This window comes from Diospyros lotus, chromosome 10 (assembly GCF_014633365.1).
Source record: "Diospyros lotus cultivar Yz01 chromosome 10, ASM1463336v1, whole genome shotgun sequence".
NCBI classification, from domain to species: Eukaryota; Viridiplantae; Streptophyta; class Magnoliopsida; order Ericales; family Ebenaceae; genus Diospyros; species Diospyros lotus.
Genome location: NC_068347.1, coordinates 2,181,677 through 2,206,299, shown reverse-complemented (window position 1 = coordinate 2,206,299; position 24,623 = coordinate 2,181,677). Strand labels below are relative to the sequence as shown.

Genomic DNA, 24,623 nt, shown 5'->3' with positions numbered 1-24,623 from the left:
TTTTTTTATTGTGAGGTTTGAGATATACTTTTTTTTTTTTTTTAAAAACGGTAGACATTTTATGTTTTTGTTTTTATTTATGGAAAAATTAAACTTTATCCTTTATATATCTAAAAGACTTCCTTTTGTCTGTCTACATTCCGGACGCATGTTGGGGATAGAAGGGGAATTAAGCACGTTGTGTAATGGCAAAATAAGAAATTTACAAATGTGGATAGAAGTTTACAACTATTATTGGCCTCCTGTTCGCTGTACGGTAGACGAAGCATCATCTTCCAGTGAGAGAGCCCAACCAGAAGCTGAGGTACGGTGCGGAGCTTCTTCTCTTCTTCTTTCTTAGATGCAAAAGGTGAAAAAAAAAGTGGATTCCTCACCTTGAAGGGTCTACCATACATTGTCTCATATATATATATATATATATATAGAAATATATATATAAAAAGAGTTAATCACGGTATATAACAGCATATCAAGTAAGAGACATAGTGTATAGTGCTTATAAGAAGCCACTCCCATAGGAAGGTGAAACTCCTACAATGTGGCTATCATGACTCAAATTTACATCTTTAAATACAATCTGTTACCTAAGAACCAACCAACCACGTTACGTCTATAAACTTCTTTAATTGTTAATTTCAATTGACTCATTAGATCGAGTTTTCTTCTTATTTTTTGTTATATTTTTGTATTATTATCTGAATTTAAATTCAAACCCGAGTTTAAACTAAGATGGAAGAAACATAGTTTGAGACTATTATTTATAGGGTAAGTTTTACATTGAACTCTTGCGATGTAGGGATATTGTATAATAAAAAGGATAATGCTATACGGACGAACGGTTGGACGCACGGCTTGACAAACCTGAGTAATCGCGATATTTTGAGACAAAAAATATCGCGATAAATTGGGTTTCAATTTTGAGTTAATCTTCATCCTCTATCCTCACTCAATGAAAAAAATTAGGGTTTTGGTCGCTCTGTCTTACTCTCTCTCTCTCTCGTTCGCTCCTTCTCCATCCTCACCCCGATTGCCGACGACTCTCTCTCTGTCTCTGTCTCTCTCGTTCTCTCCCTCTCCGTCCTCACCCCCATTTTAGACGACTCTGTCTGTCTGTCTGTCTCTCTCTCGTTCGCTCCCCCTCCGTCCTCACCCCCCATTGCCGACGACTCTGTCTCTCTCTTTCGCTCGCTCGCTCTCCGTCCTCACCATCACGGGTTGTTCCCCCATTGCCGACGGATCTCTCTATCTCTCTGATTTAGGGTTTAGGTCGCGATCTTTTACTCTCTGTTTTGATCTCTCGCTCGCTCGCTCTCTCTTACGTATCCAAAATACTATCTAATAATATAGATCGGACGCCCCCATTCCACTGGCTTCATCTCCCCTTACCGCCGCCGCCGAGCTTTCAAATTTCTGGTGGAAGCAAGAACCCGAGTGGGAAGTGAATCGGACGCCCCTCGATGAGCTTTGAAAACAAGATTGGTATGTTTGTTTTTTTATGTTTTATGTATTTTTGTATGTTTAGAAGAGCAATTTTATGCAGAAGTTGTTTGCCTATCTAGGATATTGACTACATATCCAGTCGTCCCTAAATGTCTGTTCAATGGTAATATTTATACCAAGGGAGGGCTCCCAAGGGAAGAAAGACGAATTGGGTGATGCATGAATTTAGGCTTGAAGGACCTCTTGCTTCCCCTAGGGTTTATTGAAGCAAGGTTGGTCCGGTTTCGTTATCATTTGTTTATTTATTGAATATTTGCTTCCCCTAGGGTTTTTCGATATCAAATGATGGTTTATTGGGTAGCTGAATTAATGGAAAACAGGATATCAAACAGGAAAACAGAACTACCTCCACTGGTTTATTGGGTAGCTGAATTAATGGAGCAACAGAACTACTCTATTTGTTTGTTTATTTACGGCGATTAGGATGCATATATAAAACCATAAGAGGTTATCATAATGTGAACAAAACATAGGATATCAAATGATGTTTCCAAAATCTAACCACCAAATAATTCCCATATGACTTCCCATTAAAAACCAAACCTACTTCCTTGTCCTTTTAAACGTCTCCAAATCTTTTCAGCCGTTCCTAGATAGTTTGGTAGAATCAAATAGGTGGTAAAATTGCGTTTAAAGAAACAGAGTAAATATGGTAGGTTTATCTTAATTGAACTAGGATTGATACTTCAATTATAGACTCCATAATCTAAGGCAAATCACAAATGACAATTAATAGTAGAGTTTCACTCATAATATTAGCCACTCACAGTAATTTTTTGACATCCTTCATAGTGTAACAATTTGTACTGTTTATTCATGTTTTTTACATACTTTTTAGTGTATAAATGGAAGAATATTAACAGTGATGAAACTAATCATGCACCTAATAATTTGTTAAGACACTTGTAGTAAACATTCAGTACATAATGCAGTTTGAAACTTTTTCCACAAATTCACATCAAAGTCAAACAAAAGTCCTTGCCAACAAGCAAGGGAATTCATATCACACAGGTACAAAAAGTTTTAAGAATACAATGATATAACATTGCATTGAGATGACCAAAATAAAAGTATACAGCTATTAGAAAAGTAACAAGATCATTTTCTGCAGTAAGAGTATTTTAGATTCACACTCCTAGCATATTCTTAGAAATGTCTATGCTTCTTAAAACCCTTTATTTCGGACTGATGATCCAAAAAATTTCCTGGTCTCAAAGTTGTAAGTGCTACAGAGAGAAGACTGATACCCTGGTGGCTCTGAGTCGTCTTTCATTTTCTTTCTTATGAGCCACTCAGTAATTTTTTGACATCCTTAATAGTGTAACAATTTGTATTGTTTATTCATGTTATTTACATACTTTTTAGTGTATAAATGGAAGAATATTAACAGTGATGAAACTTTCAATTTCAAGTACAACCATTTCAGAAAATAATCTATTTAATTATTTTAGTTAAGATGGCGTCCGATTTAGAAATGGGTGAAATTTCAATCAACTCTTCAACCTCGCATCAAGGAATCATGTGTGAGCATGGTGTGCCAATTCGGAGCTATACTTCATGGACTAAATCTAATCCTGGAAGGAGATTCTTGCGATGTCGATTCTGGAAGGTAATGTTTATCTTATAAATTAAATAACTATTAATGATTTTCTTAAGATTGATTGTTGGATAGTCTGGTGAACAGGATGATGATTGCAAATGGTTTCAATGGATCGACGATGAACGAACCAGTCGTGAGAAAGCATTATGCGGAGTTTTGCTGGATATTTTAGATCGGAACAAGATAGAAAAAGAAGCAAATGAGAGATTACTTCAAGAACAAGTGAGGGCTTTTGAAGAAAAAGCTTTAAGGAGAAAACAAAAGATATTGAAGCTTAAGAAAGACTATAGATATATAATGGAAGAGAACCTTCAATTGAAATTAAAGTTTCAATTGAAAATGAAATTTGTTAGGGTTTTAATAGTGTTAGGATTGAGTTATTTTTTGTGGATTGTATTGGTAACGGAAAATAACAGTAGTAGATTTAGGTATTTGGCTTTATTGTAAAATATTGTCTATGTTAGCAAAACTTTGTTTGTTATGGGATTGTTTAGCTTCTAAGTGTTTGCTTTAGTTATTTTTTTCTCTAGTGTTTGCTTTAGTTATTTTATAATTAACCCATAGCACACTTTGTTGGTTTTGCTTGGCTTGATGTTGGTGGCTGCTGTTTCAAATGCTGTCTGGGCGGGATACGAGCAGTTTTCTAGTTTTATTTAGCTGTAGCCTGGTTGGCATAGTTTTGGAAAGCGTTACTTGCTTGCTGATGGCGATATTAGCTATAATAAGCTTGTTGGCATGGTTCAAATGCTGTCTTGTTTGAAATTGCATCTTATAAGAAGCTTTGGTTTTCTTGTGGGGTAAGGATGTGACCAGCTTTGGTTGAGTTGTGGCTTGGTTGGCATATCTTTGGCCTGCATTCAGGCATTGCTAGTATGGTCTTCATCTATCTAGCTTTCTTTGTCATTCCCTGGATTCTCAACTACTGGGAAATGAGTTTATAAATTAAACATTTTTATAATTATAAATTAACCAAAACCAAAAAACCCGCGTGCATTCTGTTTCATAGCCGCATGTCCTACACACCCGCATGCATTCTGTTAGATAATATCATTCTGTTACATACTATCATCATCTCCATCTGTTATAGAAATGGAGTTATAGACATTGTATTTTATTCGTACAATTGATCACTAATCTGTGCCATCTATACATACAATTTATGAAGATACATGTGTGAATTTAAATGGAACTCTAAAAGCCTATGAGCTCTTCATCAATTTTGTCATGCCATCTCTGTCCTTCAACAAAACATACATACATACATACATAGTGAAATGAACTGGAACAAACAAAGCAATTCAAAAAAGACGGAGTTTCCTATAAATATGATCAATTGTAGATGATCATACCACTGTACCCTCAAATCATCAAACCCTATGATCAATTGTAGATGGAGTGGGTAAAAAAAAGTTCATTACATCCACGAATTCAAAAGCAGCCACAAATTAAATTCATTACACAAAACCACGAATTCACTTAAACTAGTTTACGTCCGGAGTACAATAATTCATTTCCTCGTACAGCGTCTTGAATCAGAACTCTTGAATCATACAAAAGTCTCCTGCTTCAACAAAAATACAAGAAAATGTGTTAGAGAATTATAATGAACCATGCAGAGAAGCAAAAAGGAATCAACTCCAAATTGGCATCATAATAGCTGGAGCAAGAGAAACATTATGAGGCATTATTTCTGTCATGCGACAATATATTATTTCAATTACAAGGCATTATTATCTCCAACAAAATTGTCACTAATATCTTAGTATGAGGCATTTGGGACACTAGTCATAATATCTGCTCAAAGAAACAAGAAAGGGATACCTGTCAGCAGCTTCAATGTAAGCCTAACAATAAAAGAAATTAAAAGTGAACCTAATGTTAGTTCAAGCTAACTAATGGGTGAGAATATACAAGCATTAATTCTACATCAAGCTAATGTTTGGAGATGGTTATTGCTGTAAAAACAAAAATGAGAGAAAAACAAAAAACAATCATCTCAACATAGTTTTAGGGACATACAATGATCTCAAATTTTTGGTGGATTGTCATTGGGCTGTAGATGGGGCGGGTACATTGGATAGGCTGTGCGAGAGGTAGGCACCATAGGCACTCCGTGAGCAGCATTCCAAGAAACTAGCTGTAAAAAGATGTATGTATATCAACCCAAAAGACAATGTGATAATTTTTTTACCCAAATTTTATACACTACTTACCATCAATTGTTGTGAGTGGTTAAAAGGTGGAAGCGCCTGATATTGTGCATCTTGTGAAAAAGCTTGATTGAATACTTGAGCATCTTCGACAATGTTTTGAATTGGGGTATTGCCTTTGTTTGATTTTGAGGATCCCACCTAGACATCAAACAAAAATAATTTTCATTACAATTGGGAATTCAAGCACAACATCTTGCTCTAAAGCAATTAAAAATACATAAAACACATACCTTAGCTTTCTTTGTACGTGTTTCCAATGGGCCCTTCTTGCGAAGCTTTCTAGGGGCTCCCTTTCTCTGGGAGCATATCGGATCCATTATTTGCATGCTTGAACCTATTGCTATCTCTCCACAACTCTGAACTTGTTCTTGCACACTGTGTTCAGCATATATATTACTACCATAGCTTGGATTTGTATTGGATGGGCTTGATGCATTCAATTGAGATTGGATCCACTCCATAGTTGCTCGGGTTCGCTCTTCGTCGTCTGCTACCTTGTCTGCTACCTTAGCAAACGCACTGCACAGTTGATCGTATCTTAATTGGCTAGGCGTACTAATCCAACCATTGTAATTGATCTTTACCCTCATGTAGGATCTACTGACATCTCTCCTCCATCGCCGTAAGATATATCTCTCAGGTATTGATCTGACACCATTTTGGATCAATATTGTGCCAGCATGTCTACAAATTATTCCCTTAAACTCGAACATGTGACAGCTGCAAACAATATCACAGCTATCTTTCTCAAAAAAAATTGAAAATTTTTTTTCCTTTACTCTGTCATCAATTATTATATCTTATCGCATCTCATACCTCGTACGAAGTGGTCCTTCTTCGGTAGACACAATCGAGCAATAAATCTTCCCAGTTAACTCTTCTTGAAACTCCTTGAATTTTGCAATTGTGTACACTTCTTGAAATTGTTTCTCAATGCCCAACCTCGATACACATGGGACCATCTGAGAAAAAGACCTTACGTCGGCCTGAAACTCCTTTTCAACTTTACACCTCATTGCCCGCTCATATTGTTCAACAAATTGCTTCAATGAGGTTTTCGAGTGTACATATCCATCAAAGAATGCGTTCATACCCTCACTACGCTGCGTTGTTGACATCCCTGCCCAAAAACTGGTTTTCACGAAACATGGGACCCATCGACCTCTTTCTTTGTAAAGTCCAGACAACCAATCATTGTCATGTAGTGCATATTTCTCAATCATTGAATTCCAGGCCTCCTCGAATTCTTCAGGACTCTGTGATTCATACACCACCTCATGTACGCCTGAAAGAATATATGCCTTACAACTATGGTTACCAAATTTTTCAGGTAACTTCTTTAATATATGCCACAAACACCATCTATGCTTTGTGTTAGGGAAGACTATCTCAATGGCATTTTGCATGGCCCTATCTTGATCAGTAATTATTCCTGCAGGCGCTTGATCCTCCATACACTCAAGCCATGTCCTAAACAACCACACAAAAGTCCTAGTGTCCTCGTTGGAAATAATACCACATCCAAGAAGTATCGACTGTCCATGGTGATTTACACCAACGAATGGAGCAAACGGCATGTCGTACCTATTGGTCAAGTATGTGGTGTCAAATGTAACAACATCGCCGAATTCCTTAAATGATTGTCTACACCTATTATCGGCCCAAAAGACGTTCTTCAATCTGCCATCTTCATCCAAATCTACACTAAAGTAAAAACTCGGAGAAAAGGCTTGCATCTTGGAAAAATAAGCTTGAATAGCAGCAGCATCTCCTTCCCCAAGTCTTAACCTCCTAACCTGATCAATGTAATTTCTACAATCCTTTTCCACAAACGTCAGGTTCTCATATCCACCAGCTTCAACAACAGCTGAGTTATAACTTTTATGTAATGGAATTCCAGCTATATCATTAACTTCAAGCTGTCGCTTCACATGTTCACTTAATTGTCTGTTGCATCGATATAACCTAGATTTGGTTGGACTTGTTTTATGGTTATGCTCAAGATGGACAATGGTAATTCACCATGTTCCTAAAACGTCTGAACATGCTGCTATCCTAGCTTTACACCCTAACTGAATAGTTGGTTGAGGATTCAGAGAGGTGCTAGTTTTAATATTTCTTTTGCCTTCTCGACTACATGCATATCCCACATACCTTAGAACACCGTCCTCACCCTTCCTCGAACTCCTTCTCTTAACGGGAAAACCCACATGATAAGCATATCTTTTGTAAAATTCAAAAATGTCTTTCTCCTCATTGAATTTCATTCCAACCTTAGGGACAACATTACTCTCTTCTTCTGATGCAGGACACTCATTATCTTTGGTAATTTCCTCATTATTAACGAAAGTTTCCTCATTATCTTCAAATGATTCTGCAAGCACAATATGATTTCCTTCTTAAAAAAAAAAAAAATTATATCAGAATATAATGTTACATATATTATTGTTGGTTTCCTTCATATTAAAATCTAATGAAAAAAATCAAACATACCTATGTCACTCATTGTTGGTTTCCTTCGTCTTCTAAAATAAAATTGATTGTCTTCTAAAATATGCAAATGCACTGCATAGTTTTAAAGACTGCATAAATATACAAATTCTAAATAAGCAGACCAAGCCCAAGCAATCCTCAACACTCCTAAGTTCAAACCTACCATTACAACTTGTATTAACAACAAACCAAGACAACCAAGCCCAAGCAATCTATCTCAACCATACCTCAACAACAATTTAGCATGTTATGTCTAATAATAATACTAACTGAGCAAAAAAATTAATAGAAATGATAGCCTTTTCAAAACAAAAAATGACTTTTATAGGTAGCTATGAACAGAGGTTTTGGCAGCTTCCAATTATGTCTGCAGTAACCCAAACGAAATCATTTTCCAAATGCTTGGAATCAAATCATTAAATCATGCCCGATTGTTTATGCATATCCTAATTTTTATAAACATCACTTGCATCATAAACAGATTGCCATATACATATTTCCATACACAGATTGCTCATATACAGATTGCCACATATGCATTGTTCTTGTTCGAGCTTTAGGTGCCATGCATCAGACAAAAAACATAAAAAACGAAGAAACATAACATCACTTGCATCATAAAAATACATAAAAACATTAACATAAAAATATACCTCTGTATTCGGGTTCTTGCTTCGAGTTGCTTAAAAAATATTTATTTCTTACCGGTGGCAGGAGGAGATGCGATTGGTTAAAATATACAGAGAGAGAGAGAGAGAGCTCGTCGCGGGCAGCAATGAGAGAGCTCCTCGTCGGCAGCAATGGGGTTTCAGACGGTAAAAGATCGAGCGAGTGAGCGATCCAGCGATAGCAATGGGGCAATGGAGAGATCGAGCAATAAGAGAGAGGGAGCGAGAGATCTCTCGAGCAATAAGAGAGAGGGAGCGAGAGATCTCTCGAGCAATAGCATTGCCTTTTCAGTCGGTAAGAGAGAGCGAGCAAGAGCGAACCGTGCGATAGCAATGGGGTTCCAACCGTTCGTCCGTAAACCCTAAATCAGAAAGTGTGAGAGAGATCGAGCGAGCCAGAGTAAGGGCGTCCAATTTGAGGGTAAAATTGTAAATTTGAATGGAGGGTTAACTTGTAATTTTACTCAGGTTTGTCAAGCCGTGCGTCCAACCGTTCGTCCGTATAGCATTATCCTTGCAGAAATACCTCTGAAATTATCAACCCCTTGAAATTGTAAACTCGGCAGGATGTTGCCGTCAGTCAGCAGGTTGCAGTGAGAGCCGGACCTTTCATGAGGCGCGGTTGCCTCAAGGGCCCATGAATATTTGATTATTTGGTAATCTTCCCACTTTGTAATAAATAAGGGCCTACTGTCCAGCCGCCCACCCCATCCCCCTCTGCAAATTCTTGGCTCGCCCGTCCTTCTCCCTCTCTCGCTTTCACTGGCTGCCCAGCTTCTCTCTCTCTCCGTCACTCCTGCCCTCGCCGTCGGCGGCTCGGACTCTCTCTCGCCTCTCGTTGCTCGCCTGCTCCGTCGCTCGCTGCTCGCCTGCTCCGTCGCTCGCTGCTCGCCTGCTCCGTCGCTCCATCGCTTGGTCCGTCGATCGCTCGCCTCGCTCTAGTGGCCGGTGGACGGTGGCTCGCTCTTCGTTGTTTGCTACCTCTGTCTCGCTCTGTCGCAGTTTCGTACCCTCGTCGGCTCGCCCTCGTGGCTGGTGGCTCGCTTTTCTTGCTTCTTGCCTCTTGCTCCGTCGCTCGCTGTCGCTGGTCGCTCGCTGCCTCTCGATTGTGGATCGATTTATCACTCATTAGATTCAGTCTTTAAAATCTGCTTCAGATCTGCTTTTCGGTGGCTCTGACTCCAGTCTCCTGATCTGCTTTAACTTTCTCTCTATCTGATTTCTTAATTAGCGGTTAGTTGCTCCTTCATTTTGTTTCGTTTGTGATGCATTCGGAGATTTGGCTTGCTTGCCTACGTTTATAAGTCTATTTTAGCGATGTTTGTTGAATCTGGCAAAAGCAAATTTAATTTTATTGATGTTGCTCTTGCTCCATTTTGTTTATGATACATGACAAGATGATAACTGTTTTATTGTTAGAAGTTAGAACTAGAGTATGCTTTGTTCATTTTATTTTTCTTATTATTATTAGTTAAGTGTGCCTGTGTTGTCTTAATATTTTTTTCCTTTTGGCTTTTGTTAGGTTTAAGCAATAGTCATAAATCATGTCTCCTAAACTTGATTGATATTTTTGCCTCTAAAATTGTTAGGAAAGTAGTTTTTAATTGATAATTTAAAAAAAATTAATTTTATTTTTTGATATAGTATAAATATTTATTTATTTATTTATACTTTATTATAAAAAAATAAAATTTGAATTCACTCTATGATTTAGGGGCCCATTTTAGATTTCGACTCAGGACCTCAAAATCTTAGGTACGGCTCTAGTTGCAGTTGCATAGATACGCTGACTACTAATCTTTAGTCATTGGGTCTTTATTTGTGTATTTTGTATCCTTTTCAGATCGTTGTATATCGAAATTGTTATGTTATTTGTGTTGGATAACATAATGTTTGTCCAATATGAGCAAAATGGGAGGCGTGACCCTCCTTACCCAACACGGGAAGGACAACATTTCTCTGTTATACTTTGCCAAATTGTTCCGATTTTTTTGATAGCATTTTGATGACTGAATCGACCAAGTGCTCAGCTTTAAATCTTCACATTTTGTATCTTTCTCTCAGGTGGTTGCATATATACTTTGCCATCAAAATGGAGCTTTCCTCAGGGTCACAACGAGAACCCCATGCAAGGACACTTCACATAGCAATGTACCCTTGGCTTGCCATTGGCCACATCATCCCTTTCCTCGAAACATCAAACAAACTAGCAACCAAAGGCCACAAAGTCTCGTTCTTGATTCCCCCAAGGACACAATCCAAACTAGCACATTTCAATCGCCACCCCCATCTCATCACCTTTGTCCCCATCACACTCCCTCCTGTGGAAGGGCTCCCTCTTGGTGCGGAGACCACCGCGGACGTGCCCTCCTCCTTGGGCACTCTCCTCATGGACTCCATGGATCGCACCCAGCCTCAGATTGAAGCTATCCTGCGTCGTCTGAAACTGGACGTTGTCTTCTTCGATTTCACCCACTGGTTGCCAGCTCTGGCGCGCCGGTTGGGGATCAAGTCTGTATTCTATTGTGTAGTTAACCCCTCGACGATCGCCTATACATTGTCCCCAGCAAGGCGCCTTCCTGGCAAAGAGTTAGCCGAGGTCGACATGGCTCAACCCCCAGAAGGGTACCCGCTTTCGGCGATGAAGCTCCATGCCCACGAGGCCAGAGCCTTTCAAGCTCGAAGGAAGAAGAAGTTTGGCGGAGACATGCTGTTCTACGACCGCCTTTATGCTAGCTTGTACCAATGTGATGCACTAGGCTTCTCGACGTGTGGGGAGATTGAAGGGCCATTCTCTGACTATCTCGGGAGCCAATACGAGAAGCCTGTGTTGCTTTCGGGGCTATTCGTAAACGAGCCACCGAGCTCGTCGTCTTTGGATGAAAGATGGGCCATCTGGCTCGGCAAGTTCAAGGCTGGGTCGGTTGTTTATTGCGCCCTTGGAACTGAGTGCAGCTTAACAGAAGATAATTTTCAAGAACTAGTTATGGGTTTAGAGCTAACAGGTCTGCCATTTCTGGCCGTGCTTAGGCCGCCAGTTGGGTCTGAGTCCGTCGAAGAGGCATTGCCCGAGAGTTTTAATGAAAGAATTCAAGACAGAGGGGTCGTCTATGGAGGATGGGTCCATCAGCAGCTGATCTTGGGGCACCCTTCAATTGGGTGCTTCCTCACGCACTGCGGCCCAACCTCACTGCGAGAAGGATTTGTGAGCCACTGCCAGCTAGTGCTGCTACCACATATGGGGGATCAGATGATCAACGCAAGGCTGGCAAGTCTAACCTTGAGGGTGGGCGTTGAAGTGGAAAGAGGAGAAGAAGATGGGTCCTTCACAAGGGACAGTGTGTGTGGGGCTGTGAGGTCTGTGATGGATGAAGACAGTGAAGTGGGGCAAGAGGTTAGAGGAAAGCATGCTAAATTGAGAGAGCTTCTGGTAAGCAAAGATTTCGATGCCTTTTACACTCAGACTTTCAGTGAGAAACTAGCAGACATATGCTTGCATGAATAATAGTAGGCTTAAGTGGCTTGCTTGAAGTGTCTCATGAATGATTTTGAGAAGGTTTGTGTCACTATTTTATGTGGGGTATTTGTCATGATGGGGTGTCCCGTGCTTTTGTTTAATGCCATTGTTTCAGTGTGTGCGTTCACTAAACATGTGTAGTAAAGTGATAGTTGAAGTATGTCTTGATTTTTATATTTAAATTTGTTATTAATTACAATTTGACTTAGCCCAAATAATTTTGGAGAAAAACTAAATTGGAGTTTTTCTAGGAAATTTTTTAGGCAAATTTATATTTTTATCCCATATTTCACGTTTTCTTTTTCATTTGATCACTTGAATTTTTAATTTGATACAATGTGAAGTGAAAATAGTCAAAGTCAATTGTATTTATATTGAGGACATTGTCTTCAAGTTGTTTAAATTTTAAAAGACAGAACAATTAGAGAATATAAGGTACTTCATGTGTAAACACTCTAATATTTATATTAGATATTCAAATTTGCTAAAAACTTGGATACCATATTAAAGGCGTATTATTTTTGAAATAAGAACTCATCTATTTATAAAGGAGTATAAGATTTCGTGTTAAATATTCGTAGGGCCGCCCCTAAAGGTAGGCGACCAAGACGGTTGCCTAGGGCTCTCCAATCATAGAAAGCCTATTAAAAATTAAGTTCGAGTTTTGAATATATACTTTAAATATATAATAAATATGTTTTAACATACATAATTAACACTAATTTTATTTGAGTTTAGGTGATAGACTGGTGGATTGTAAATCAAAAGTTTCTTAGATCACTGGTTCAAGTCACTTCACTAGCACGTTTGATTTTTTTATATTTTAATATTTTTTAAACAATAAATACCAATCTCACAAATTTTGTAAGAAAAATTAATACTTTAGTATTTTTTTTTACATTTTAATGTTTTCTATAAAATAAATACTAATTCCACAAATTTTGTAACAAAAATGAATGCTTTAGTAAATTTTTTTACATTCTAATATTTTTTAAATAATAAATACTAATCTTTTATTGATATTTTTTAAAAATTAATATTTTAATTATTAAACCTTTAAAAGTTTTTAATGAAATTTTTTAAACTTAAAAATTAATCGTATAAGTTATTAATATCAGATTCAATATAGAGTCTTGAAAGTCTAAGATCTCAATCAAATTTTAGGTTACGTTCTCTTTGTTCTTTTCAAATCATTTTTAATTTTTGATTTTTTAAAATAATGAAAACGCCTTTTCTTTATTATTTTTAAAAATACATATTTGAAAACTAAAAAATATTTGTAAAGAAAACTCAAAACAATAAAAAGTTGTTTTGATTGTTTTCATTCAAAACAAACTCTAAACTCAAAAAATATTTATTTATTTATTTATTCATATTTTATTATTGTAATGGGCAAAAATATTACAAAATTTATTAAATTTAAAATTTATATATATTTTTAATAATATATTAACATTAAATATTTTAAATTTACTGAATAATAAAATCTATGGAATAAAATATCATTAAAAAATTATTTTCAAAATTTTAAAGAGAACGTGTTTTTTAATTTTATGTTTTGAGAAATAGTTTTTCAAAATGACAAAGAGAACTTGTTTTCAATTTTCTAAAACTAGACTACCAAAACAAAAAATTGAAAATAAATTCAAAACTCAAAATTAAAAATTAAAAAGTAAAGAGAACGCAGCCTTAATTTTTAGAGCTTCCAAAATCACATTCCATTCCTATAAATCATGTTTACCCTTTGTAGTGCCCTGTCTCTCTGAGATATCTCTCTAAGAGTGTCTCCGAGAAGCTAGTTGCATGGTTGCCCACGTGTCTCCATCGATCATCGAGAGTTTGGCTTTTATAAAAGGCGAGACACAACACATTTGGCGGGATCTGAACATTTGGTAACCTATTTCTATTCTCTCAAATTTCTCTTTCCGAAATCCTTACATTTCATTCTGTGGCTTCTTCTCTCCTTGCCTACTAACTTGATCGTTGGAGGGTTATCACAGGAGATTCTTTCCGCAAGGCTTCTGACCCTCATCTTGTGCAATAGTTCTTCTAGAAGTCGAGGCCAAATCAGCCGTGTTCCTTCCGAGAGAGCCTTTGTTCTCTCCAAGGCCCTTGACGCACATTCCTGAAAAAGGTCCATACTTTTTTCGGAAGCTGATCTACTTATCTCCGAGAGGTGTATCAGACCTTCTCCGAGAGCCTTGAGCTAGACCGGACGCTTAGCCAGGCTAAACCTTCCGAGGGACCTAGTTGGCCATCTCTTTCCGCGAGCCATTTCAATCTGTGAGACCCCTCTCCGAGGGACCTCTCTCCACGATGTTCCATCTCTCTGGGAGAGCTCGCTCGGCGGCAATACCTTTGGTCATTGATACCTCATACGGCTTTAGACGACAATTTTTTTTTACTCATTTAGCCGTATAAAATTCTTAAACATATACCACTTCTAATAATTTTTACCCATGTAGGCACATCGCAAATAGAACCCCCAACAAGTCTCATATTTAATTTAAATTAAATCACGCTAATCCTTATTTTGTATAATTAATACGCGAAATTGAAATGAATTGAGGGAAGACGAGGGGTTTACAAAATGGAAAGAGATCACAAGGGTAGAGGGGAGCTTGCCTCGTTTAAACTGATTACAACGTTTTTACGCTTAAATGCCACCAAATTAATACACGTTGTAAAATTGAATAAACTCCCAAAATTAATAAAATCGAACCCAAAACTAAATTCCAATCGCACAAAATGTTTGATACATATTTCTCTACTCACCTGGCTAATTAAATTGCTATTAAGCCACGTTTAATCCTAAATTTTTCCCCCAAATTCCCTCCATTCTCAGCCTTGGCGCCTATTCCTTCTTCTTCAATTTTTCCTTCCTCAATTGCTCTCTGTTTCTGCTTAAAAAATGGCCAAAATTGGCCTTAAATCGCATGCGTGAAGGCTGCCCGGCAGCCACAAAAAGAATGGCCCAGTGTGCGCCAAGTGGCAGCCGTTGGGCCGCGCAGAAGAAGCCACCGCCTTGGGCCGAAATGATGTTGTTTTGGCCCTTCTCTGGCCAAATAAAATGGGCAAAAGCCCCTAACCTTGTGCGCATGCCCGCAGAATCGATCCCGCGTCCCTCACCTAGCATTCCTCACACACGATCGCCCGCGCCACACACACCTTCAACATATATATGCACCCATTTAATTTTATAGTGATTCTTAGCCACTTTCGAATTTTGCACCAGCACACCAAAGCTTCCAAAAATGCCACTCACACCCCTATACTTTTATTCCTTATTTCACTTTCACCCCATAATTTTCAAAAATCCCCTAATTCAATTTATTTTATTATTTTTCTAAATACTCTCCAATAAATAATTATTTTCTCAAAATAACATAAATAAACATTTTCTTAAATCTCCAAATACCCAAATAAATTAATATTTCCTTTTAAACCACAAATATTTAATAATCACCACATATACGATAATTAATAATAATTAACTATTCCCAAATAATGTAATCAATTAACTTTAATTCTCTATTTTCCTCAAAACCACATAAATAAATACTTTCGCTTAAATTTCTAAATATTCAATAATACCCTTAAACACCGGTTTGAATAATTATTATTTATTTTCAAATTTCGAGATATTACAGGCAGTGGCGAGATCTATGAAGAGGATGGAAGAACAAGATGATGATAATAAGGAAGAGGATGAGGAGTTAGTGGTGGGGGTAGAGATGATGGTTGTGAATGGTTGCGATAGAGGCGGCAAGATCTGTAGCAAGTGATGGAATCGGTGATTGACCATGTTGACAGTGGCGGTGATGCTTACCGATTTCTGATACACGAGAAAAAGACGGATGAAGAATTTCAACGAAGAACAATGGAAAGAATATAAGCTGCCTTAGAGCTTTGACACAAAGGTTAAGGCTGCGTTTTCTTTACTATTTTTAGCTCATTTCGAATTTTCAGTTTTTCAAAATACTGAAAACGTGTTTATTTTACTATCTTCAAAAATGCATTTTCAAAAACAAAGAAATTTTTTATAAAGAAAACCAAAAACAACATTTTTTATTTTGGGTTTTTTCAGTGAAAACTAACTGAAGGAAAAACAAACGCAAAACGCAAAAAACAAACCCCCTCCCCGCGACCCCCAAACCCATTCTCGTAGAACTAATAGTCTATCTTTCTCTCTCATCTCTTATCTCCTTTCTCCTATTTTCTTGCTATCGGTGACCTCGCCCTTCACCACTATCCCTGACTCCTCATCTTTTCTCCTTCATCTTCCATATCCGGCGGCCACTTGAAGCCGACGATGATAGGTTGATGATGCTGAGCAAACAACAGCCATGATAGAATAAGTAGGCGATAATAGCTTGATGATTGCTGATCGGCTAAGCAACATCCAAAGGATGGCCAACGACCATGAAACCATCGACCACGGTGGCTGGTGGCGACTGACTGCGTTTTTGAGGTTTGACCAAAAATTAAAAATTAGATCTATCAAAATCTAGTTGTTAAATCTGGCCCATTTTTGTATATGTTAACCCTCTTGGCTTAGCCTTTCTAATGGTAGGCTCTGATCTTCTAAATCTCTGGCCAGCGATAGTTGTCAGCGATGGAAAAGAAGCAGGAGTTGGGAAAATAGAAAAAGAAAAAGAAAAAAAGAAAAGAAGAAAAAAAAGAAAAATTTATCCTTAAATTTAGAAAAAAAAATTATATATTTATTTAAAATTTTAAGAATATAATATATAAATATATTATAATTAAAATATATATTGAGTACAGTATATTAGTAAGTGCATCACACATATTATGTATAATAATATTTATTATAAAATATATATTAAAAAGAGTTAATATTATTTAATAATTAAAATTTTTAAATAAAATATCATAAAATAATATTTTACAAAATTTCAAAAGAAACACGTTTTCTAGTTTTCTGTTTTAAGAAATAGTTTTTCAAAATAACAAAAAGAACGTTTTTTTAAAAAATTTCAAAACAATAACTCAAAACACAAAACTAAAAATAAATTCAAAACTCAAAATTAAAAATTAAAAATTAAAATACGAAGAGAACACCACCTAATTTTCTTTGACTCTTTTTCTTTTTGGGTTTTCTCAATGAATTAATTATTCTTAATTAATTTTAATTGGATATCGTACCTTTGACTCTAAAGAACGTCTAGCATTTGCGCTTTTTCGAAGAGTTTTTGGGGCTAGTTCGATTTAGTTAGGCTATCTTCAGCAGTCTCCATATCTCAATTTCTATTATATTATAAATAATTCATTTCTTATTTTAATTTTATCTCGAAAAGTGTATCTACTCCATCAACATTAGCTATTCTCTTATCTATTTGATTCTTTATTTTATTTATTTATTAATAAACTTTAATTTTATTTATTTTAACATACATATAATTAATAATTAAATATATAAAATAATTAAATATACATATACAAAATTAATAATTAAATATACAAAATAATGAAATACACATAATATCACTCACCTAATACAAAAATAAATAAAAAAAAAACCAAAATCATTGGCTGATTTGCTCCCAAAATGAAAAAAAAAAAAAAATCCCAAAATCACTCATCCAACGGTTGATTTGCTCATCACCATTGTCGAAGAAGATGCGCCGTCGTTGGTTGCCGCTGCTTGATCTGGAGCTTCCTGGAGTAGCGCGTTAGTCGCCTAGAGTTGTCGTTGCTCAATTTAGACTCGGGTTTGGCCGATTTCGTCTGCTTCTTTGGTCGATCCTTTTCTTCTCTTTTTCGTTGATGGCTGTTGGGGGGGAGGGGGGGAAGGGTCCGTTGATGACAACTAGGGGGTGGGAGAGAGATGGCAAGAAGAATCTGATCACCAATAGTGGTAAGGCATTTTAAGGTTGTCAAAAAATTGAAGAGGCGAACTGACGATAGCGAGCATTGATGAGATTTCTCACCAAAGATGGCTTTGGGGAGCTAGAGAAGAGATTGTTGGAGATAGCCTTAGGTATTGATTTTATGTCATTTTTGAATTGTGTTGACAAGTCACGCGAGTAAGTGTTAAATTGCATAATGCTTATTGAATTTTGTATTAAGGTGCAAAAATATTACTAAATTTCAATTTATAGTTAAAAGATCATTAAACTTTAATTTAATATATAATTTCATAATTATCGTCAATTATTGTTAAAAAAGATTAACGGAATACTAATATTTTTGTACTTTAGTACAAATTTCAGTAATATTTTTGTACTTTTATGGAAAGTTTAGTGACCATTTGTGTTATTTAACCGTCCATGTTGTTAGCTACGTCAACATTTCGTTAGGTTTTTGTAATGGCAGTTGATAGTAGTTATAGAGTTGTATATTAAATTGAAGTTTAGTGACATTTCGATTACAAATTAAAGTTCAGTGATTTCTTTGTACCTTAATGTAAAGTTTAGTAACCATTTATATTATTTAATCTGTAAGTAGGGGTGTTCATTTGATCTGGACAGCTAAACCAAATCAGATTGGAATCAAGATTCCTAAAATTTTTGGATTGGTTAGGGTTTAGATTGGATAGGATTGGATTAGTTCAGTTCTATTCGGTCTAGTCCTAATTTTTCTTAACTATTTATTTATTTTTTAATATTAAAAATTAAAAATAAATGCATATATTATATGTATAATAATAATAAATAATAATATTATATTAGTTACAATAGATTTTTATTTATAAACCAATTCTAAATAAAAAAATTAATTAAAATTTATAAATAATATGAAGATGGAACTGAAATTTGAACACCCCGTGTAAGTTATTTTCGAACCCTAAATTAACCTTATGACTCCAACTAAGGTAGCATTTGTTAAAATAAGTAAGATAAAGTTGTATTAAAATACGATTGAAATATTTTGTTAACTAAGATATGAAATGATTAAGATAAAATTGGAAAGTATTATAAAATTTTTATCAAACTATTTGTTAAATTTTTTAGAATGTATTAAAAAATGTGTTATTTTTTTTATCTGTAAGATTTAAGATATATTTATTTGGAGGGAGAAGAGATAAATATATTTAGAAAATGTCAAATAAGTTTAACAAACACATTAAAAAGGATAAAAATTAAAAATATTTTTTATATTTTACTTTTTTTAATTTATATTTTTATTAACAAATGTTACTTAAATTTATAGCAAATGTATATTATTGTAATCGAAGGAATATTCTTTTATTTAATTCTCTTGCTAAGAGACTCAGAATATACTTTACCTTTAAATTGTGGATACTTTGTGTTTTTGTTTCTATTTATAGGAAAAAAAGTTAACCTTTATATATATATATATGTGTGTGTGTGTGTGTGTGTGTGACTTCCTTTTGTTTGTCCTCATTTCGGACCCATGTTGGGGATACAAGGGGAATTAAGCATGTTGTGCAATGGCAAAATAAGAAATTTACAAGTGTGGATAGAAGTTTACAACAAGGGAAATTCTATTCGCAGCCAACGTTTTACTCATTGCAACCATTTTTTAATATGCTTAAAATACCCTTAAATAAAAATTCAATTTTACCCTTATCTTCAATACTCAACCACCACCACCTGACATACGTCTTTCGCCGGAAAAATTTTCTTTCTTCACAGTGGCTCATATCCCAATCAAATCTTTTCTCCTAAAATCTGTATCTCTTTCTCTTAGAGACTTAGAGACTCACTTTCAGCTCACATTCATACAAATCTATTTTCTCTCATCAGCGATTCATACATTTTATGATCGATTATGGATTACTACACTAAACTATTGACGGAGAACTGGGACGAGTTTGAGGAAGAACAGGATAGCTATTTAGAAAAAGAATATGACGCACAGACACATGTAAGTAATCTGTAAATATTTGTTTTAAAATATGTGTTTGTGTTTATAAAAATGTAATATGAGTTGTATTGAAATGCAAGAGTATTTATAAATAAATATAGAGATAATGTAAGGAAGAATGCCTTTAGGGGAAGGTTACTTGCCTCTCCGAAAGCTGGAATTCGGGAGGGCTGGCCTTCTCCGAATTTCAGCCTTCGGGGAAGGCAGCCTTCCCCGAATGCTGGCATTCGGGGAATTATGGCCTCCTCGAATGCCAGCATTCGGGGAAGGCCGGCTTTCCCAAATTCTAGCCTTCGGGGAAGATCGGCCTCCCCGAAGGCTAGCCTTCGGGGAGGTCGATCTTCCCCAAATGCTGGAATTCGGGAAAGATGGCTTTCCCTGAAGGCTCACATTCGGGGAGGCCGACCTTCCCCGAATGCTAGACTTCGGGGAAAAAGCTAGTGTCCCGAATGCTAGGATTCGCACATTGAGCAACTCTCCCGAATTTTAGGTTTAGGAGAATATTTTATTTTCAAGTTCTAATCTATATTTTATTTTATTAATTTTTTTATAGGAGTCGAATTGTAGAATCCAGTAATTTGATCTTATTCAACAATTTACTACGAATGAGGTATGATAGATTTTTAATAATTTTATTTGAATTATTGAAAAAAGTATATCTAAATATTTTTTTTTTTTTGGTTGTATTAGCTATTTGATACTAGAGAAGCACTCATTGGATGGGCTAAGAAAATTGGAAAACAAAATGGAATTGTGATTGTGATCAAGAGTTCAGAATCTGGGGGTCCTGGAAAAAGACCTAGAGTTCGTCTTTCTTGTGAACGTAGTGGAAAGTATAGACCATCCAAGAAGAAGGAAGAAATAATAGGAGAATTAAAAAGGAAATCCACAGGTTCAAAAAAGTGTGATTATCCGTTTGAATTACTTGGTATGAAATTTGAGCAGTGGGAGTTGAAAGTTATATGTGGAGTGCACAATCATCCACTAGCAGTTCAATTGGAGGGTCATTCATATGCAAGGAGACTTACAGAAAAAGAGAAAGGAATTTTGAAAACTATGTCTAAGAATCTGGTGAAACCTAGAAATATTTTGATGAGTCTTAAGGCAGATGATGAGAATAATGTTACTACTATCAAAACTATATATAATGCGCGTCAAAGATATAAACTTATTGAGAAATGTGGTAGATCACAGATGCAACAGTTGATGAAGAAATTAAGAGAATGTAATTATGTGGAGTGGCACAGAACTGATGGATCAAATTGTATTGCAGACTTATTTTGGGCGCATCCGATGTCTATAGATTTATTAAAAATATTTCCACATGTCTTGATAATGGATTGTACATACAAAACTAACAGATATAGATATCCACTTCTTGAGATTGTTGGTGTGACATCTACTGAGTTAACTTTTCCTGTTGCATTTGTATTTATGAACCATAAATACGAGGATAACTATACATGGGCTATGGAGAGATTAAAGAATGTGATGGGATCTAATGCATGTCTTGGAGTAATTGTGACTGATAGAGAATTAGCATTGATGAATGCAATATATAAAGTCTTTCCAAGTACCACAACCTTATTATGTAGATGGCATATATCTAAAAATGTACTTGCTAAGTGTAAGAAATTCTTTGATAGAAAGGAGACATGGGAGAAGTTCATGTTACAATGGAATCTTCTTGTTTTTGCCTCTACTGAGATTGAGTATCAAAGTCTACTTTCTGACTTAATGGTTGAGTATCATGCATATGAAGGAGCACTTGATTATGTGAGAAATACATGGCTGAATGATTACAAAGAAAAATTTATTGTAGCGTGGACAAATAAAGTATTACATTTTGGCAATGTTACTACTAACAGGTATTCTTTAGTAAACTCAAATGTTGTTGTTATTATTTTTATTATAATAACTCTAATTAATCTCTTATTAATCTAATACTATTTATGTTTTTATTGAAAGGGCTGAGAGCGCACATGCGAAGCTGAAGAGATATCTGGGATCATCACAAGGTGACTTTGAATCATCATGGAAAATTATCAATTCTCTTATTGAGTTACAACATACTGAGATAAAGGGGTCTTTTGAGAAGAGTTTAATATTGGTACAACACAATTTCAGATCAGAAATTTTTAGAGAATTGAGAGGTATTATATCAAGAAATGCAATGAATATGGTATTAAAGCAAACAAAGATGGCATAAAAAATTGGAGTGGATAAAGTTGCATGTAGATGTGTGATAAAAAGCACACATGGTTTACCTTGTGCACATGAAATTGCAGAATTAATGATGGAGGGAAGACCAATTCCTTTATCATTTGTGCACCCTTATTGGACAAAATTAGATTTAGTGAATACTGTTGATGTGTCCTCAGTGTTAACAATTGATCCAGAGTTGGAAAGTCTTTATAATATATTTCAATCAGAACCAGAAGGAGGTAAAATCGTATTAAAACAGAAGTTGCGAGAATTAATAGATCCAGCTACGACTTCATTGATCCCACCAAGTGTGAAAGTTCGGACAAAAGGTAAGCCATCATCAAAAAATAAAATTCAAGTTGATACATTCACTCGACGTGATCCATCATATTTTGAAATAGTACAGTCTATTCATGATAGCATATCTCCAACAATACAAAGCTCAGTTAAGACACTGAATGAAGGTAAACTTTATCGTACCAGTGTCAAACAGAGATTGCTAGGCTATGATGCTTCATTCCCATCAAAAATACGTCATTTTATACATAATATTGTTAATGTGGAGTCGGATGGACATTGTGGATTTCGTGCTATTGCTGCGTTACTTGGAATGAGTGAGCACAACTGGAGGGATATTCGTATGAATCTGATTGGAGAGTTGCATACCTTTCGTGATGAATATATAGAGTTATATGGATCTGCTATGCGTGTAGATAAGTTAATGCACGCACTTTCTTGCTTTGAGTGTGTTGCACCTCCTCAACATTGGATGACTTTACCTGACATGGGTCATTTGATTGCTTCAAAATATAATGTTGTATTAGTTCATTTATCTCAAATGCAGTGTCTTACTTACCTTCTATTGAGATCAGCTGCACCTTCAGTTATACAACATAGAATTATTACTATTGGATTTGTGGATGATTGTCATTTTGTACAGGTATTATTATTTAATAATTTATTTATATGTTTCTACAATTATGTTAATATAAATTTATTACTAATAATATGGTATTATATTTTTTCAGGTATTTCTTAAATCAGGTTCATCAATTCCTCCTGTTGCACGCAATTGGCATAAATATCGATATGATATTGCACGTGAATGGGAAACACCATATATAACTCGAATTCAAGTATTTATGTCTCTTATTAACAAAAATGTTATTACAAAAGATGTTTTTGATTTAACTGATGAATGATGAATTAGCAATAATCAATATGTATGCTTTACATTATATATTTTTGATTTACCTATGAATGACGAATATGTATGTTTTATATTATATGTTTGTAATATTTCTTTATGTTGTTAAAAGTGTGAAAATTGTACAAAGTTATATTTTTTTCTTTTATTAATTTATTCTGTTAATTTTTGTGTAAATGGTATTAAAATTACATAAATCATAATAAAATTTACTAATAAATATTAAAATAAAATATTATCACAAGTTATACATAATTCAAAATTATAGTTTACGAAATACAACTATAGATAACAACTACAAGCAACTCGATGTTATAAATAAACTATAAACAAGCTATAGTACGAAGTGAACTATCTTTGCGGAGATGTACGAGACGTGGACGCTTCAATATTATCAGAAGGATGCCGAGAGCCTAGAATGCGATTCACCTCAAGACATGTCTCTCTCCCTACATTAGCAGATACAGGCTCACTACTTGAAATCGTCTGCTAGATAGCATATAATGCTAGTCGATTACGCTGAAATAAAAATAAAAATAATTATATTAATTTTTTTAATTTAAATAAATTAAATTCAATAATAACTTAAATATAATTTAAAAACTTAGGTGGTGTTCTCTTTGTGTTTTATTTTTGAGTTTTGAGTTTTGAATTCATTTTGAGTTTTGTGTTTTGAGTTTTTGTTTTGAGATTTTTAAAAACGCATTCTCTTTGTCAATCTGAGAAACTGTTTTTGAAAACTGAAAACTGAAAACGCGTTTACTTTAAAATTTTGAGAAAAAATATTTTATTCATAAAATAATTTTTAGTTAAATTAAAATAATTTAATGCTAGTATACTATTAAATACATTTTGAAATTAGTGAAATATTGTAATATTTTTTCCCATTACAAAAAAAAAAAAATACAATCAAGAAATAAAACAACTTTGGTAAAAATAGTAAATGGAGAAATAAAAATAAAAAATTAAGACACATTATCATATTGTATAGCAAAAAAGGGTAAGATAGATATGATAAAAAATGATGGTGAAAATATTCTTTACTAAAAATATATACCGTATAAAAGTGTTGCCAAACTTCCTCTGGAGCATTAACTGTGTTGGTATTTGGATCCCATGTAATACCTGTATGTCCTAAAAGTTCAGAGAACAAGCGATGTACCTTACGTAAACGGTTCCATTTCCCCTTTAATCTATCTATGCCGTAATCCGTTTTTGTGAGGGTAATCATGGCTTGATTGATCTTGCCCCAATCGTCTTTCGTGAATGTAGAACATTGCAACATCCCTGATTTCACATTCTCGTAAAGAATACCAATAAATGCGTGTTCATTCTCATCGGACCACGACATTGGTTTCTTAGTCTTACC

The 24,623-nt window shown here is 35.1% G+C and overlaps 5 protein-coding genes across 6 annotated transcripts in view; 4 read left to right on the top strand and 1 right to left on the bottom strand.

Annotated features, from left to right (window-relative positions):
* The first annotated feature begins 286 nt into the window (after positions 1-286).
* LOC127812291 (cyanidin 3-O-galactoside 2''-O-xylosyltransferase FGGT1-like) overlaps positions 287-24,623 on the top strand; it is a 34,012-nt gene continuing 9,675 nt past the window's right edge. The window contains exon 1 of one of the 2 annotated variants that reach the window (XM_052352701.1): positions 287-304. The gene's annotated coding sequence lies outside the window, so the exon portion shown is untranslated. Of the gene's footprint in view, positions 310-24,623 lie in introns of both variants that reach the window. The other variant, XM_052352703.1, reaches the window with a different exon arrangement.
* LOC127812293 (uncharacterized) lies at positions 2,952-3,602 on the top strand. The gene is made up of 2 exons (XM_052352706.1): positions 2,952-3,109; positions 3,185-3,602. Exons 1-2 carry the CDS (start codon positions 2,957-2,959, stop codon positions 3,545-3,547), a joined length of 516 nt encoding a protein of 171 aa, XP_052208666.1. The 5' UTR covers positions 2,952-2,956; the 3' UTR covers positions 3,548-3,602.
* LOC127811814 (protein FAR1-RELATED SEQUENCE 5-like) lies at positions 5,127-7,819 on the bottom strand. The gene is made up of 6 exons (XM_052351990.1): positions 7,807-7,819; positions 7,468-7,711; positions 6,130-7,278; positions 5,544-6,033; positions 5,314-5,451; positions 5,127-5,237 (listed from the first exon to the last, which is right to left on the bottom strand). The coding sequence occupies exons 1-6, from the start codon at positions 7,817-7,819 to the stop codon at positions 5,127-5,129; spliced, it is 2,145 nt and encodes a 714-aa protein (XP_052207950.1).
* On the top strand, positions 9,462-12,165 carry LOC127812292 (cyanidin 3-O-galactoside 2''-O-xylosyltransferase FGGT1-like). The gene is made up of 2 exons (XM_052352705.1): positions 9,462-9,707; positions 10,539-12,165. The coding sequence occupies exon 2, from the start codon at positions 10,567-10,569 to the stop codon at positions 11,977-11,979; it is 1,413 nt and encodes a 470-aa protein (XP_052208665.1). The 5' UTR covers positions 9,462-9,707; positions 10,539-10,566; the 3' UTR covers positions 11,980-12,165.
* LOC127811812 (protein FAR1-RELATED SEQUENCE 5-like) lies at positions 19,747-23,249 on the top strand. Its single transcript, XM_052351988.1, has 5 exons — positions 19,747-19,842; positions 20,533-21,710; positions 21,811-21,995; positions 22,131-22,987; positions 23,076-23,249. Exons 1-5 carry the CDS (start codon positions 19,747-19,749, stop codon positions 23,247-23,249), a joined length of 2,490 nt encoding a protein of 829 aa, XP_052207948.1.